This window comes from Cavia porcellus, unplaced genomic scaffold (genome assembly GCF_034190915.1).
Source record: "Cavia porcellus strain 051 isolate PalLab524CR breed Dunkin Hartley unplaced genomic scaffold, mCavPor4.1 scaffold_23, whole genome shotgun sequence".
In the NCBI taxonomy this organism is placed as follows: Eukaryota; Metazoa; Chordata; class Mammalia; order Rodentia; family Caviidae; genus Cavia; species Cavia porcellus.
The window spans coordinates 41738016-41755276 of NW_026947506.1; the positions used below are offsets into that span (position 1 = coordinate 41738016).

Sequence of the window (17261 nt, forward strand, 5' to 3'; positions counted from 1 at the left end):
GCTGTTGTCAGGCAGGGGGCCTCTTCCTGGGAGGAAAGAGGCTTTAGCACATCAAACAGAGGCAGGGGAAAGGGAGGCAGGCCAGGCCAGAGGGAAGGAAGTGTTTAAGGGACAGATCTCCAGCAGGGATCACACTGGTCAACAATTTGAAGACTGATTTTGGAGACAGAAAGACAAATAGGACATGGATCTGTAGCCTTGAGGCCAGTCTTGAGAATGTCACCCACTTCTCAGTACCAGCATGGCCCTGCGAGCCTTGCAGTCAGTCACAGTAGCAGGGAGGTTTCTTTGGGGTGGCAGGAGAGAGACTCATGTCATCTTCTGGCCCCCACAGAGCCAAATACTCCCATATTCATTCATTCAAACCTCTCCGCTCTTCCCCACATGTTGCTTCCTGAAGCTGATGACCTCCTTCCTCCTGGCCTTGTCCTTGAATTTCCAACTCCCTCTGCCTGTGCAGCCCCCATTCTCTCTGGCCCGTCACTCTCCACTCGGCTCCTCAGCCGCACAAATGCCTGACACATAAAATATAGTCTTTAGCCAAACAGAAGGGCACCTTAGATAGCATGTGGGCGAGCTGGTGGGAGGAGGGCGCCTCAGCTTATCCCGACAAGGAAATAACAGAGGTCCCTGACAAATGAAATGGCTCTGTTTGGATGGTGTTTCACAGAACCCTGGCGAGCCACTGAGAACAGACACTTGCTGAGACCCTTCTCTCAGACCCCTCCCTCCCTGCGCCTCTGTCCCCTCTCTGTCCCCTCCTTAATGTGCTGCTGCACCCCCCAGACACATCTTTCTTTTCTCTGGCTGGGGGGGGGGCTGGATTCTTTGCCTCCTTAGCTGCCCCCTCCTCTGCCAGCTCTCATTCTCCTGGCCCTGCGGAGGGTTATTTGGAATCTTGTCTGCTGGGAGCACTGAAAGATGGACTTAAGGTGCCAGAAGCAGACTAGAGTTGAGGAAGCTACGGGAGTCCAAAAACTTTGGTTTCTTTGTTCTCCTTCCCCTCCTCCCCTCCTCCTCATCCTCCTCCTTCTGTTTCTTTGCTGGGGATTGAGCTGAGGACCTCCTGCATGCTAAGCAGGTGCTCTATGACTAGGTTACATCCCTCGCCCTTAGAACCTTTTGGTAATATTTACCCTGGGGAAATTAGAAGCTGGTATCTGTCTGTGTCTGTGTCTCTTTGTCTGTCTCTGTCTCACTTTGTCCTGGGGATTGAACACATGAACCCAGGGCTTTAGGCAAGCTAAGCATCTGCTTTACCACTGAGCTACAACGTGTCCTCTTTTCACTGGCTCCATGTTCCTGGTACCATCACATCTGCTTTGGTGTGGGGCAGGGAGTAGCATTTCCCAGGGCTAGAACCTAGGGTTCGTTCTTGCTTCTCCTGGATAAAAATATCAGTGAGACTTCTTCTCTAATGTTTAAATGGTTCTCTGCAGTTCACTATTCTGTTCATAGCCACTTCCTGATTTAGAGAAATTGCTATCCCCATTTTATAGATGAGAAAACTGAGGCACAGAGAAAGGTACAACCCCTTTGTACCTTTGTGTACTGGCACTTCGTGTAGTGTACTGGCACCTTTGAGCTAGATATGTAAATTCAGCTATGCAGCTGGCTTTAACAACTTACATACAAACAAGACAGCCCTTGAATTTACTGGCTGAACTTGCCTGTTGCAGACACTAACCCAGTTGCTCCTTTTCTGCTTTAAGTTTTTACTTTTTTTGCAGTGCTGGAGATCCAACTCAGGATCAGCCTCATGTATGCCAGCAAGCGTTTTACACCAAGCCACATCCCCTGCTCTTTTGCATACCTTGTAGATGCTGTTTAGATTTGTTTAACATTTTATGCTTTTAAATTCATGCTTGGTACCTAGGTGACTCCCTATCACTTCTGTGGAGTGGATAGGGGAGGTGTCACCTCATCTTGAAACAAATTGAGCCCCACAGAGCTCACCAAAGTAGGCACAGGCTGCTGCAGAGGAACAAAGGACTTACTGAAGTGGAACATGAAGCCCTTGTAGGACACAGGTTGGACCTGCCACCATGGCAGAGCCTCGACCCTGATAAAGACTGCTCTTCCTCATGCCAGCAATTTTGTTAATTAACTGCTTCTGTTTCCCATTAGCCGGGAGCATAATGGCCAATTGACAGATGGATAGGTCCAGACAGAAGGAGGAATCCAGACAAAGGGTCTGCCCTCTCCTGCTCAGCCCCCCAGCTGGCCTGCCAGGCCACCGTTGGAGGTGGGAACAGAGATGAGTCAGGCCTAGAGTCACCCCTTCAGCACCTATGGTACAGGACAGGATGTGGTTAGTTGCCTCTAATGATAATCACTAACCCAGGTGCCAGGCTGCAGCCTGAGCACTATGTATTTATCTGATTTAGTCACACAGAGCACAGAATGATCCTACAACACAGCATCAGTATTCCTCTATTGTAGATATAATAATGAGCCACAGAGGTCACACTATATAAAAAATTAGGTAACTGGGGAAAATACTAGAATTTGTTCACTCTGTGCTCTGAGTGGAAACATAGCTTCATGGCTTCTGAATATTATACTCCATAAAGACTCTCTCAAAGCTTTTGTTATGTTACATAACTGAGAAAAGAAGTTTTTGAGGTATTAGGGATTAAACCCAGCCATTCCACACGGAGCCATGCCCCCAGGCCCTTTTTTAACCTTTTATTTTTGACATGAGGTCTTGCTAAGTTGCCAAACCAATAAAATTTTTTTCTTTTTTTTTTTGTCCTTTTCCTTTTTACCGGTACCACGGATTGAACTCATGACTGCCTGCTTGCAAAGCAGGCGCTTATGCCGCTGAGCTAAATCCCCAGCCCCTAAAATTTTTTTCTTAAAAGTTGTTTCTTGGGGCTGGGGATTTAGCTCAGCGGCATAAGCGCCTGCTTTGCAAGCAGGCGGTCGTGAATTCGATCCCCGGTACCGATAAAAAGGAAAAAGAAAAAAAAAAAAAAAGAAATAAAGTTGTTTCTTGAACTAAAATAAAGAATGAGGATTAGAGAAAACATTGTATGTGCTCTTAAGAGAAAAGCTTTTATAGTTAGGCATGCTAATGTGCACTTTTAATCCCAGCGCTCGGAGGCTGAAGCAGGAGGATTACTGTGAGTCCAAGGCCAGTCTGGGCTACATAGTGAATTCAAGGCCAGTTCAAGGCCACTGCGTAGCAAGACCTTGTCTCAAAAACAAAACAGAACAAAAACAAAAAGCAAAGAGTCTTCTTTTATGTCAGAGAGAGGGAAACCAGCAACATGGTTTTTAGTGATGACCTTGAATCGGGTATATTTGAACACGTGTGGAAGGGGCTGGGATGTTTTGGGCTGAGAGTCCAGGCTGAGCAAAGGCTAGATGTGGAGATATCCAGGTGGCAGGGAAACTGCAGGAGGTCAGGCTGCTGCCTGTTGTGGGGTATGGAAGACTGGGCTGGGTTCCCAGGGTGGGGAATCTTGAATGACAGGAAAAGAGCCCACATTTGATCTCATGGATGCAGAGGAACCAAAGAGAACTTTACACATCCAAATCATCTCCAGAACCCAAAGCTTGTCTGTTCTCACTGTCCTTGGAATCTTACTCCTCCCCTTCAACCCCAACCCCTTTAGGGCGCCAGCTGCACCTATAATGTCCCTGAACTAACTTATTTTCTTTCTTCCCTTTTTTTTTGTCTTTTTTGACACAGGGTCTCACAGGCTGGACTTGAGCTCACTTTGTAGCTCAAGCTGGCCTAGAACTTGCATCGATCCTCCTGCCTCAGCCTCAAGAGTACTGAGATTATGGGCAGCATGCACCACCATGCCCAGAAGTCCCTGAATCTTCACTCAGCAGATCCACCTTCAAAGGAGACAGTGCCCAGATACCTCCTGATTCCAGCCCTCCTTCTCTCACAAACCTCTCACTGGCCTCCATCTTCTCTGGGCGGGTGTCTGGGCAGTGCAGCAGTACGTATTCTGGTGTCCAGTGTGGAGGGTGGACCAGGAGATGCTCATGACCAACTGTCACTCAAACTAGCCAGCTAAGCTAAGGAAGAAGGAACACTCTGGGAAAGAGGCTTTGGGGGTGTTCTGAAGTCAGCACGAGCTGCTATAGCCCAGACCCCTCAGCTGGGATCCGGATACTGAACTTAGAGGTTTGGACAAGTGAAACATCTGGCTTCTCACCCCGCACAGCTAAGAAGTGGGCTAAGAGGCGGGAAACCCAGTTAGATGGAAGGTCCACATCAGAAGTGTCGCTAACACTCCTCCACCTCTCCTTCCAGCTCCCTGTTGCAGCTGTCCCTCCATCCTTGACTTCAGCACTTCAGACAGATCCCTGGTCCTTGCACCTTGGCAATGGCCGGGGAGCTCTTCAGTCTGTGGCAGACCTTGCTTGCAGTATGGGTTCTCTCTCTCTCTCTCTCTCTCTCTCTCTCTCTCTCTCTCTCTCCTTGTTTTGGGGTGTGGTGTGGTGGGGATACTGGGGTTTGAAGCCAGGACTTCACACTAAGTTATATCTCAGCTCTTTTTTATTTTTATTTTGAGACAGGGTCTTGCTAAACTGCTAAATTGCCCAGGTTGGGTTTGAACTTGCAATCCTGGCTCAACCTCCCAGGTTTCTGGGATCGCGTGTCACCATGGCCAGATGCTTGGAGTACTATTTTTGTACCATATTAAGTTACCTAAACTAAAAGAAGTCTTCTGATTCAACTCTCTTACTGCATAAAAATAGAGGAACTGAGGCCTTGGGGAAAACAGGGCAAATCATACTACCTAGGATCCAATGATCCAGGTAAACAAACATGATGAAGATTCTTGTGCAGCTACATTCTAGTTAGATCCAGGACCCTGCTAGGCCTCCAAAACATCTTATCAAATTTCCCCCACTGTCAGATTTCCCTGACTGTTGAGTCTTCCAGTCACAGCCTCATCCAAGGAGCCCTGCATGAGTGACCGTGGTCTGCCCATCAGTTCCTCCCTGGAACTGTGGGGACCTGAAGACTCCACCACCCCAGTAACTGTGCTGCTGCTTCTTGTGAGTCCTGGTTGCAGGTTGCAGGGCTGTGCTTCCATCTGGAGAGCAGGAGCCACTCCTTTCTGTCCTCTGCCTGTGGAATATTTCCCAGTGTGTTTCAGCTCTTAGATCTTTCATTCATTTGTCCATTCATTCAGGTAAAAAGGAAATCAAGACTTGGAAAAGACTTGGAGTCTTGTGCTAACAAGGGAGCATTCCAGCTGGGAATGCATGTGATCCCCCCAGGGAGTAGAGGAAAAGCAAGCCCGGGGCAGAGACCTGGGGACATGTGGGACTTCAGGAAAAGCAGTAGAAAGGACTGCATGTTGTGATGTAGGAGGAAAGTGGGCTTCCAGGGTGAAAAGACAAGGGGTGCATATGCCGGAGAGAGGCCGGGGCCTGCAGAGAGCTGCACGTGTGGCATACAGGGATCGGGAGGCGTGGCCTGAGCGTTCTCAGAGCTGTGGAGGAGAAGCCAGATCTCCATGGCTTGCAGAAATGGAGGCTAGGAAGGGCCTGACAAGCACAAGGTTCTGAGTTCAATTCCCAGAGCCGCCCCCCCCCCCCGCAAAAAAGAAAAAAAGACTTAGAAAGACTTGGAGCAGAGGCAGCGAGTGCCACATACCCTCTGTAGAAATGGCAGGAAACATGGCATGGTAGCTGGAGGAGGAGTCAGAGCTGAAGGAGACAGAGAGAAGCTTTTTTTTTAAGGAGAGGAAACAGGAGAAGGAAGAAATGTGGGCTGAAGCTAGAGAGATTCCTGTCATTGCAGACCCCAGAAGATGGAAAAGGTAGAATCCAGGAGGTCTGTGTTCTCACCGTGGCTTGGGGAGTAAAAGGGGGTGATTTTCCAGGGAAGCTTTGGGGCTGTTTGAGCGAGCAGAAAGCCAGAGCTTCCCTGGTCTGAGGGTGATTTGGGAAGCAGGGTAAGTGGGGGAGTCTGGTGGTCAGCAGGATGAGAAGGGAGAGGGGCAGGCCCACAAAGAGTAGGGTTAGTGCAGGAGCTGTTGAGGGGTGCTGGAAGGCTGACGAGGCGTGACAGTAGCCAGCCCTGGATCCCACTTTAGGTCCAAAGGAAAGACTTGACAGGTTGAGCCTGGCTCCCTGAGGTCACTCATGCGGTCCCCACCAAGCCCGAGGCTATTTCGGATTTGCTCCTACTCTGGCCAGAGAGATGAGATTTATTAGGGGTGCTTGGATAATCCTCACTCCTGACACCTCAGGACTGCAGAAGGGCTACAGAGGGGGCTTCCCTTTTCCCCATGGAGGTTTGTCTCTTTCTATATGCTGCTGGCTTTTAAGGTGACCGCGAAAGGACACTCACTTGGAAGGTTATTTATTTATTTTTCTGAGACAGGGTCTCTCCATGTAGTTCAGACTGGATTTGAATTCACTATGTAGCCCAGGCTGGCCTGGAACTCACAGAAATCTTCCTGCCTCAGCCTCCTGGGTTCTAGGATCATAGGTCTGTACCACCATGCATGGTTTTTCATTGGCTTGTTTTTGTGGGATAAAGGTGGACAAGGGTTTGAGGTCCCAGCAAGATGCCTGCTCCCCAAACTAGCCCCACTGCCGAGGAAAAGGCCAGGAGCCTCTACCCTGACCTCTCACCCAGAATCAGTTTTATATCCAGCCAGAGAAACATGGGATGTGGATGCTGGGGGAAACTGAGGCTGAACAAGGGGAAGGCCTGGTGAGTGAATCGAGCAGCACTCTGGAGGCAGCTTGCCGCGATGGGGCTGGGCCAGCCCTGCAGACACAGCCCGCATCCCCCTCCTGATACACTCGGCTCTGTTTGCTGCTTGGTTCTGAGTGGCGCATAGCTCTTGTCTGATCTGAGGCAAAATCAACCTCTCCGTAACTTCCCTGTGTGACCAAAGCACTCCTGGAGACCCACAGCTCATTGCCGCCGTGGTCCTGTGACAGGTGGCAGAGATGTGTCCTCACAGGGCCCACATCTTCTTTACCTGCCAAGCCTTTGGCTGTGACAGCAATGATAAAGGTCTGTGTATTTCTGCCTGCCATGCCTTGGGAGCCCATTGTATAGGCGGGAATAGCTGCGGCCCAGAGGGCCTTGTCTGGGGGTAATACAGCCAGCGAGTGACAATGTGGACCTTAGAGCAGTTCTGAAGTTTCCTGATTTGCATCCCTGAGCTGAGATCTGGGTACTTCCCCATCCATCTCTAAGCCATAGAAGGGACCAGGTGTGGACGTCAGCTGGCTCAGTGATGCCCAGATGCCCCTGTTTTGTGCTCTTCCTGCCATGCCAGTTCCAGCCCATGCTTTCCTCTCCCCCTCCTCTTCCTCCTCAGCCCCAGCCACCTGATAATGCTCCTGGGCAGCCCCCCCCCCCCCCCCCCCCCCCCGCTGCACACCCGGTGACACTCACACATGGGCCCCAGGCCGGTCCTCCCTGGTGAGCACTCCCTCCTTCTCCATCAGCATCTGCCGGAAGGTCCCGACCTTCTGCTGAATCTCCTCCTCCGAGTACCTGTGGGGCACAGCGGGTGAGAAGGGCGCTCTCCTGGGCTCAGATCTCTCCTACCTCACCTGAACAAGCTGGGCTCAGCCCAGTCCAGACCCCATCTCTGGGTCATAAGCACAGACTCTGGATTGCTGTAACTGAGGCCAAGAATCCAGCCAGCCCCAGCACTGAGGAAGTTCAAGGGCTGTCCATTTCACAGCAGGCAGGTCAAACAACTGACCCCCACCCCAACAACCAGACAAACAAAAGGAAGAGTTATGCCGAGTGGGTCCTAGGCTTCAGCACTTGTAGTTCCAACTATTTGGGAGGCTGATGCAAGATGATCTCTCTGAGCCCAGGAGTTGAGAAGAGATAATCTAGATGTGGCTGAGTCCCTCTTCCTTCCTAGTGTTAACCCCAGACAGGTTCTCCTCCCTCTCCGTTCTCTCCAGTACTAGGGATCAAACTCGGGACCTTTGCACTGAGCTGCATCCCCAAACCCCTTTTTACTTTACTTTGAGACAAGCCCTTTCTAAATTGCTAAATTGCACAGGCGAGGCAGCTTGTGCTCCCGCTGCTTCAGTCTCCCCGAGTGCTAGAATTACAGACCTGGGTCAACCAGGCCAGCCCCAGGTGTCTTGAGATATTTTTCGGGAGAAGTGACAATCCTGGCTTTGATGCAAGCGTGGTCTTTTCTGCTTTCTGCCTCACTGATGTCTGATCTTCGAGACTGCCTTGAGGGGTCCTCAGAGTGTCAGCACCTTGGCAAGCTCAGTGCTGCCAAGGGGCCTGGGGAGTGGGTGGGTGAAGTCTGGACCTCCGACATGAGCTTTCAGCTTCGCTGCTGTGTTCCTCACTCCCTGTGCTGAGGGAGTCTCAGGGAAAGAGCTCGGAACTGTCTACTCCCATCCCCGCCACCATGCTGGGGAGTCAGTCATTATCCTTTCTCACTGTGGCACTGTGACAGTTACTTTCCAGCTTTCCCAGCCCCTACAGTGCCATATTCTCTTTCCCGCCCCTCAGGGCCTTTGCACACAGTCTTCGGAGTGCCTGAAACACACAGGTGTCTGGCAGCTGTTGCTAAATGACCCCCCACTTCAGGTCACTGTTCTGGACAGAAGAAGTGATGCCAGAGTAGGGGCAGTGGGGGTGTCCTATCTTGTCTCTGCCATTGCTCGGCTTCCACGGTGCGTCCAGCCCTTACCCCTGAGACTATCCATGAAAATGGGATGTCATTGTTTTGGAGGAGCGAGAGAATCTCATCTCTGTTTTCCCTTTTTCTCTTTCTCTTCCTCTATTGCTTCAGTGAACATTTACAGGAGAGAAATTCAGCTTTTGTTTTGTTTTGTTTTTGAGATAGAGTATTGCTATGTAGATCAGGCTAGTCTCAAACTCCCAGCAATCCTCCTGTCTCAGCCTCTCGAGTGCTTGGATTACAGGCATGTGCCTCTGTACCCGGCAGTAATTCTTTTCAAAAGCCTTAATTAAAAAGCACATCCTTTGGCTCATAAACTAACTTCCAGATTTGTCCTGTGGAAATAATTACAGTGAAAACACAAAGCCTCAATTTATTGATGTTGACGGCAAGATGGATACCTCTGGCCGGGTCTGGTACCAGCATTTGTGTTTCCATAGCAACCTGTACCTCCTGGATCCAGGCAGGTGGTTCATGCTCTAGCAATTATCTGTTGACTCCTCTGTATCCTGCACTTTCCCAGAGTTCCCTGAGGGCAGGAGCCTTCTGTTGGGTTCACTGTGGTACTTCTCCGTGGCTGGCATCCACACTGTGGCATCCAGAGAATTTTTGACAGATGACTGGCCAGTGATGGAAAGGCACTGGAGAGTATGAGGGTTGGATTTTCATTGTGGAAAGATGGCTCTGGTTGGGGTGCGGCTGGAGAGAGGGACCAGGGAACAGGAAGCCTGCGCTGAGCTCTGGTGGGGTTGAGGTAGGAGATGGTGAATCAGAGCCTGAGGGTGGCCCTGAGAACAGAGGAGAAGAAATGGACAGAGCCGAGGTGTGGGGACCACTTGGCTATGTGGGGGTTTGGATGGGAGCCCTAGTTACTTATCAGCCTGGTGGCCCTCATTCCTGATTTTTTGCAGGCTCAGCCTCCTGTGCTGCCAGTGTCACCAAGCTCCGGGCCCTGGCTCATCGTGGACAACTCAGCCCCTGTTTAGCTGTCTTGGGCCTTCCCTTGGCTGCCGCTGGCCTGGTTGCCTTTTGGGCAGTGCAGAGCCCTCAGCCTGCTGGCCTGGCTCATGCCCAGCAAGCCTAGTGGAAGAGGCACAGAGCAACTCTCCCATGTCACCTTCTCCAGGGAACACAAGCTTGTCACTGTCACCTGCACAGCAACAAACACAGCACAGGCCTTTTAACAGCCCTCAGCCCTGGCTCATAGAGCCCTGTGAGGGTAGAACCCTGTGAGGGTGACCAGTCACTGGGTCACCTGGATGGGCCCTGACTCCAGAGGGGCTTGGATAGACACAGCGGAGAGCAAGACTGGGCCGGCACCCAGCAGCTTGGGAGGGGCCTCAGGCCAGAGTCCAGGTCAAGCTAGGTGTCCATCGGGTGGGGGTGGGGTGGGAACAAAGCCCAAGTTCATAACCTTGAGCCTAGCCTGGGAAATTTAGCTAGAACCTCTCTCAAAATTAAAAATGGCCTGAGGATGTAGCTCAGTTTGGGAGGCCCTGGGTTCAATCCCTAGTATTGAGGAAAGAAAATAACTGGAGTAGCCAATGCAGTGGGCAAGGGTGGTCCCAGTCAGGGGGTCTCAGGGTAGCTGCCTTGCTCGGGTGCCTGTCTGCTGACGGTGGGGGTGGGGATGACCAAGAGGCCTCTGCTCCTGGGTACCTCTTTTATTTTCTCTCCTTTTTCTTTTTTCTTTCTTTCATCCTTCTCTCCCTCCTTTCTTCCCTTTCTCCATTCTTTCTGTCCTTCTTTTCTTTGTGGTATTGAGGATTGAACCCAGGTCCTTTGCCCTAAGCTACATCTCCAGCTCTTTTTAATAGTTATTATTACTTTTTGAGATGAGTTCTTGCTAACTTGCCAAGCTGCCCAGGCTGGGCTTAGTGTGACTGAGGGGGACTTTCAAAAGAAAAAAATAAAAAGGGTTGGGAGATGTAGCTCAGGGGATAGGCCCGAGGTTCAATCCCTCCCCTCCAAAGCCTCAGGCTCAAAGTCAAGAGTGTGCCAGGCACTGGGGTCGGGGAGGAACAGGGAAGGTCACTCGATCTGTCTCAGTACCCAGACTCCTGGCTCCAGTGTTCCCCATCTACTCAACCCCTATCCCCCAGGAAGGAAAGGACTGGAAAAAGTAATGTTTCCTGGTGGGATTTGGTTCCCTCTGTGGGGTGGGGCAGAGGGAGCATGGCATTTTGAAAGGTCCCTGGAAGGGACCAAGAAGGGGCCTAGACCCAAGTGCTTTCTACAGTCTCCTAGGGCAATAATGGCGAACTTTTCAGAGCTTTCGATGATGCAATGGCCCTTTGTGGCACGCGTGCCATAGTTCACTGCCTCTGTCTGAGAGAGACAGCAGGCTTACTCCCAAGGAGCAACAGGGAGAGGAGAGGGCTTCAGGCTCCAAGCCTGGTTAGGGGCAGGGCTGTCTCGTCCCCCAGCCCCATAGCTGATGGTCGCCTGCATGCAGATTCTGCCTGGGAAGGTGACTTCAAGTGCAGCTTCAATCACCAATGCATTAGTTGGTTTTCCATCAATATTAAGGACAAGGATTGCTTTTTTTTTTGGTACTGGGGATCGAACTGGCAACCTTGCGCTTGCCAGGCAGATGACTATGCCACTGAGCTAAATTGCCAGCCCAAGGGTTGCCTTTTAATGGGACTGAAGAGTGTGTGTTTCTATGACTGGTAGGAATATTTGTCAAATGCCTGGGAACCTGGTAAATAAATGTGAACTAACCAATGTTTCTAGAAATGATATTAATGACTAGAGTTTATAAACGAGCAAGGGTCCCTGGTGTTTATGGAGAGCTCTGTGGGGACTGGCCTGACTGAGACTTGGACCTTGAGAACCACCCTGGAAGGCAGGTGTCCCAGTCCTGCAGGTGAGGACACTGTGGTCTGACCAAGGTCAAGTTGTAGCTGTGAGCTTGGATCACATATTGAAGGGAGGCTGCACCCCACTGACCAGATGGTTGTTGAGGGATGGGGAAGGTGTGTGTGGGGTAACCCCATCACTAGCTTTCAGGGAGACTCCCATCTAAGGATTGTCTGGAGAAGGAAAGAACATGGGGAGGTCCAGTAGGTGCTTCCCAGAGAGGCAGGGTCCTTGCTGCTGGGGATCTAACACCAGGGAGGCGATCCTACACCGCAGCTTCCTGCTCTGGCTCAGAGAGTAGGGGCTCCTGGGGTGCAGTGAAAGGGCAGAGGCTGGTCCTCACCCATTTCTGTCTATTGTTTCCAGCTCACATGCACCTACCACTCTCCCTTCCCTCTAGGGAACCCCTAATTCAGCAGGGTTGGCAGGTTCCATGAAGATCTTGGGGTTCTCTCTGTCCCCCGCCAGCTCTGCCCCTGGGACCTTATTGCCTCCTCTGAAGCCCACAGCTTATCAAATGCCTTCACTGCTGGCTGGAGGCCTTCTTTCTGTTCAGCCTCAGCACCCTCACACAGCCATGCCTCTCTGCAGGGAGCTTCATGGCCTCTACCTGGTCCCTGGCTTCTTTCTTGTCCCTATAGGTGGCCCTGCCTGGGGCTGGCTTGGATGCTAGATCCAGGCTCAGCTCTGGGCCCACTTTCCTTTTGACCTTCAGCAAGAGGCCTCTGAATCTTTCTTCTTCCTGAGTTCCACAGAGATTCTGGCCCATGTCTTGGGGAGCCCAGCAGGCCTGGGGACAGCACAGGGGTGATTGAAAAGATACTGCTGGGCTCAGGCTGCCTGGGCCCTATGGGGTTCCAAACCCCACCCCAGGCAAAGGCTGCTACCAGGTAGGCCCTAAGCTCCGCTTTGATCCCCACGGCACCTGGTTCACTCTGGGACCCTTGGGACAGGTGCAAAGGGAGTCCTGGGACCCCAGCTTCCCTGGAGTGGCACAAATGGGGATGGCTGTGTTCTCTGTTTCTCTGTCCCCAGCTCCAGGAGCGAGTGAGGGGATGTGGTAGCAGACTCTAAACCTTTACTGCCTGATGCATGTACTGAGTAACTGGAGATGCCCCAGGCCATGGCTCACCATTGGAACGAACTCCTACTCATCCTCGGAGCCTACACAAGTGTTCTCTCTTCCCTCCCATCTCAGGATCTCTCCTCTGAGCTCCTGAAGTGCTCACCTATCTTGTTCCTCAGTCATACTCTAACCTGTTTTGTGGCAAATGTTGACATGCTTTCACAGGTCTGAGCTGGTGTGTGTGTGAGGGGGTCTTTGAGGACAGGAAGTCACTCTGGCTGGGCTGAGTCCAGCAGGTGACTCCTTTGGTTACAGTCAGCAGTGGTGTATAGTGAGGGCCCTCGTGGCTTCTTGCAGCATTGTAGTATTGGCATGTCAGCTCCATTCACCCATTTTATAGATGGGGACACTGAGACCTTAAGTTGTTATTCGTGTTTTCATGCTTCTTCTCCCCATGAAGCTGGATGTTTTCTGAAGGGCAAGGACTATGTTTCCTTAGCTTCTGAAAATCAGAGCCTGGGAGTTTGACAGAGAGCAGGCGTTCAAAGACCGCTTGCAAATAAAGGTTGAATAAACTACGAATGAATCAAAAGTAGGCTGGGCTTTCAGTGATTCTGCCCAGCTGGTCCAGAACCCAGCCCTTGCCTGGACCAGGCTCCTGGGTCTCCTCTGTCAGCTATTTCCGCTCAAGCCACGCCCAGACGGCCAGACCACGCCCACACCGGTTCCCCGCGCCACGCCCCCTCGCTCACCCCTGCTCCTCCATCATCTCCTGCAGCTCCATGCACTTGAGCTCCACGCGCCGCTTGCGCTCGTGGTCTAGGATCTCGCGGTGTGCGCGCTTCACCAGGCCCGGCTCCGCGGCGCGCAGCTCCTCCTCCGGCCGCGGCCATGCCCCGGACGAGGCGCCGGGCTGCGGGAAGCCGTTGGCGGCGTCGGGCGGGGACGGCACGCCGGCCGCCCCGTTGTTCACGGTGGAGGACATGGCAGCTGGCCGGAGCCGCCGGCCCTGCGGGACAGACACAGAGCAGAGGCGGGAGGGTCACTTCCTGGTCATCCGCTAAACTCCTTTCCCCGCGCGAGCTAATCCTGGAGCTCCAGGGCCCCTCCTGGCCCTAATCCGCATCCTCCCGGTCTGCAGGGGGCGCAGGTGACAGGTCTGAACCTCGGGTCCATCTCAGCCTAGGATGCTGCTGGATCCTGGACTCCTCAGCCAACCCAGGCCTGCCTGAATCTTTGCTGATTTTATTTACATGCTTTTCCTTCAAGTACCCCTGCCCAGGTCCATTGTCCTGGTTCTGTTCCAGTCCAGTCTGCACTCAGGCCAGCCCTGGAGACAGGAAGTTGGGGCTATCTCCAAATGCCACTCCCTTCCTCCTGGATGCCGTTTTCAGTTTTCTTTTTTTTCTTTCTTTTTTTTTTTTTTTTTTTGGTCTTTTTCATTTTTACCGGTACCAGGGATCGAACTCACTACTGCCTGCTTACAAGGCAGGTGCTTATGCCGCTGAGCTAAATCCCCAGCCCCCTCAGTTTTCATTTTGATCCAACTTCTCCAAAGGTAGCCTTCCAGCTTAGGGTCTCATCCAGATTGAGGCCTGGAGAACTGTCCCCTACTTTGTTTTAGAAACACTGCTTCTAATGATGTGATCAAGGGTGACACACTGCATTAACTTTCCAGGCAGCCACATGTTCCTGTAAGTTTGGGATGGGGTGGAGCTAAGAAGCCCTGGCTCTGTGTAGAGCAGGCACCTGTACACTCACACACACACACACACACACACACACACACACACACACACACACGCATCCACACCAAAGGCCTCTGTCTTAGCAGAGGGGAGGCACCTCCTGAGCTATTTATTTCTTTTCCCTTCTCCAAGTCTCTGCTAGTTGCTAAGCAACAGGGAGGCCTCATTCCCAGGGAGTGGGATGGGAGGGAGGAAAGGGGAGAAAGGAAGTAGAAAGAGAAGAGATTGGGCCTGCCACATGGGGTCTTCCTGGCAACACTGCCCCAGCATCCCCCAGGGCACCTCCCCTCCTGGCCTCAGAGCGATGGGGTAGGGTGGGATCAGAGCCACAGGAACTGGATGGCAGAGAGGAGGGCATTGAGGGATAGGGTGACTGCGTCATGAAAACATAAGCTCCTCTCAGCTCCTCCCTCCAAGTTCCAGGCTCCTGAGTTCTAGGCCAAGCTCTTCAGCTCCTTGCTGTGTGACCCTGAGAATGTCACTGCCTTTCTCTGATCCCTGCCAGTGTTTGGGAGCATCATCCAGACTCCTCAGGAGAGGGGGCTTCTGGGGGCAAGGCACCAGAGCTGTTCCTGTAATCTACTCTCTTTACCCCAAGCCTCACCAGTGGCTCACTCTGTCCCTGCACCCTACTTCCTAGCTGTTAGCCACCCCTCCATCTGGTGGTCCCCTGAGCCAGGCCAGGCTCGCAGTTTAGGATCATCGCCTCTGTCTGCTGCCTCAGTGTCCTGCCTGGGCTCGCTGTCCTCAGACCGCCATCCTTATCAGTAGCCTGGCAGATCGGCCCAAGAGCACACCAGACTCTGTGGTGTCCTGAGTCAGCTCCAGTGACCTTCTGTCACCTTGGCTTACCGCTGCCACATGGCCCAGCCTCCGGGGGGGCCATCCTCCTCCCTGCCACTTCAGTCCTTCACTCTCTCGGCCCAGCCCACAGTGCCTCTTGCAGCTGCTTCTCCTCGGACCTCTTCACCAGGCTCCAGCTGTCCTCAGAGTCACCCCTTGAAGGCACTGTCACCTTGCAGAAGGCCCCTCACCCTCACCCTGTCACAAGCTCTTGCCACTTCTCCCAGCACTGCAGGTTCGCAGTCTGGCTCCCCTGGGCAGAGGAGAGTTTAGATCTTAACTCTAGTGGCAGCCAAGCGCCCAACACACGTGGAGATCAGCACACAGGAACCGAACCAGTCAGAGAATCACAAAGGGAGGCGAATGGAGGAACACGGGCCGGGGCCAAGTCCGTGGGCCCCAGGGCCTCTTTGCTGTCTGCCTTCTGCCACCTCGAAACTTCACTCCCTCCCCCTTTTCTCCCCAGAGCTGGAGATGGAACCAGGGCCCCAGGCATGCCAGGCCTGACTTCTCCCCTTGTTCTGCCCCATCCTGAGCCAACCTACAGCTCCTCGTAGCGCCCACCCTGTCATCTTTCCTGACGTGGGTCCCCTCGGCTGCATTTCTTTCTTCCTCCTCTTCTCCGCAGAGGAGCTTCAGAATCCTTCAGGGCTCAGCCCAGATGTTACCTCCTCTGGGAAGTCTTCCCTCCTCCAGGGAGTTTGATTCTTTCTCTTGGTGTCCCTATAGCTTTTTTTTTTTTCCTCCTTTAGTACTTGAGATTGTCCCCTGCCATTTTTCTTATTTTGAATTAGGGTCTCGCTGAATCTCCACGCTGCCCAGACCGGGCTTGAACTTGAAATCCTCCTGCCTCAGCCCCCCAGAGTACCTTAGCAGTGCCATCATGCTGGGCTTCTCACAACTTCGGCCCGCATCTCTGATATGACATTTAGCTCCCTCGGTTCAGTTTATGTGCTTTGGACTCTGGTTCCTGACTGTGAGTGCTTGAAGAGGAAGGGCTCAGCCATGGCTTATTCCAGCCCCTGCAAGCTGACCCCAGCACTTGTACTCTGAGCGAGTGTGGAGCGGGTGCTGAGGCCCCAGTCCTTGAAGCTTTTCTCCACATCTTCCCTCTGACCCCACCTATGACTTGGCCTGAGCTCCCAGAATGCAAGAAAGCGGGGGTGGGGTGGGGGGGGTGGATTCTGCACTCGAATGCACTCGAATTTCCAAACCCTGCGCAAGTCTATTATTCTCAGCTGGAGGAGAGGCCAGGTGATATTGCAGGCTGCTGAGGGTGATCTCTGCTAATCTAGAGGGCCAGGGAGGGTGGTGTGAGGTAAGCAGCAGGTGCAGGCTGGATCTGAACTAGGACAGTGTCCAGTGTACCGAGGTGCCAGGCTGGACTCTGAGGCACAGTGAGCGGAAGCTCCCTCGGTCCTAAGAGTGGACACTGCATGCCCAGTCCACGCCTCCCAGGGCAGTGACAACTGGCTAGGGGTCCCTGCAGGCACAGGGTGTCTCTGTGAGGCATCATGGTGAGACTTCACAAGGAGGAGAGGACCCTGAGCTGAGAGATACAGATACAGAGAATCCATAAACTCCAAGTCCTAAACCCCAAATGCTCCAAAATGTGAAGCTTTCTGAGTCCTGACTCAACTCCACTGTGGCAAAGTCTATGCTTGACCTCATGAGATGGGTCTCAGGCAAAGCACGAGGGCATTAAAATAGCTTCAAATTACTTACAGGCTATGCATGTAAGGTGTGTATGAAACATAACTGAATTTCATGCTTACACTTGAGGTCCCCTCCCCAAGACACCTCTCTGTACTGGGGATTGAAGCCTTTGCTTTGAGCAACATCCTCAGCCACTTTTTTTCCCTTTCTTTCTTCTTTTTGAGACAGAGTCTAGCTAAGTCATTAAGTTGCCTGGGCTCAAATATGTGATCCTCCTGCCTCAGCACTTCCAGAGTGCTGGGGATCACACGCATGAGCCACCATGCCCAGCATTATATATATGTAAAGATCCCCAAATTCGAATACTTTTGAAATCTGAGACACTTCGGAACTTTTGGATAAGGGATACTCAACCTGAATTTT

General features: G+C 52.3%; 1 protein-coding gene across 4 annotated transcripts in view; it reads right to left on the minus strand.

Annotated features, from left to right (window-relative positions):
* Positions 1-17261, minus strand: part of Srrm3 (serine/arginine repetitive matrix 3) — a 55516-nt gene that overhangs the window by 20834 nt on the left and 17421 nt on the right. For all 4 annotated transcript variants that reach the window (XM_063234286.1, XM_063234284.1, XM_063234283.1 and 1 more), the window contains exons 2-3: positions 13344-13600; positions 7394-7495 (exon numbers count right to left, since the gene is read on the minus strand). In XM_063234286.1, the coding sequence (XP_063090356.1) occupies positions 7394-7495; positions 13344-13576 (335 nt within the window). In that variant the 5' untranslated portion in view covers positions 13577-13600. The remainder of the gene's footprint in view (positions 1-7393; positions 7496-13343; positions 13601-17261) is intronic.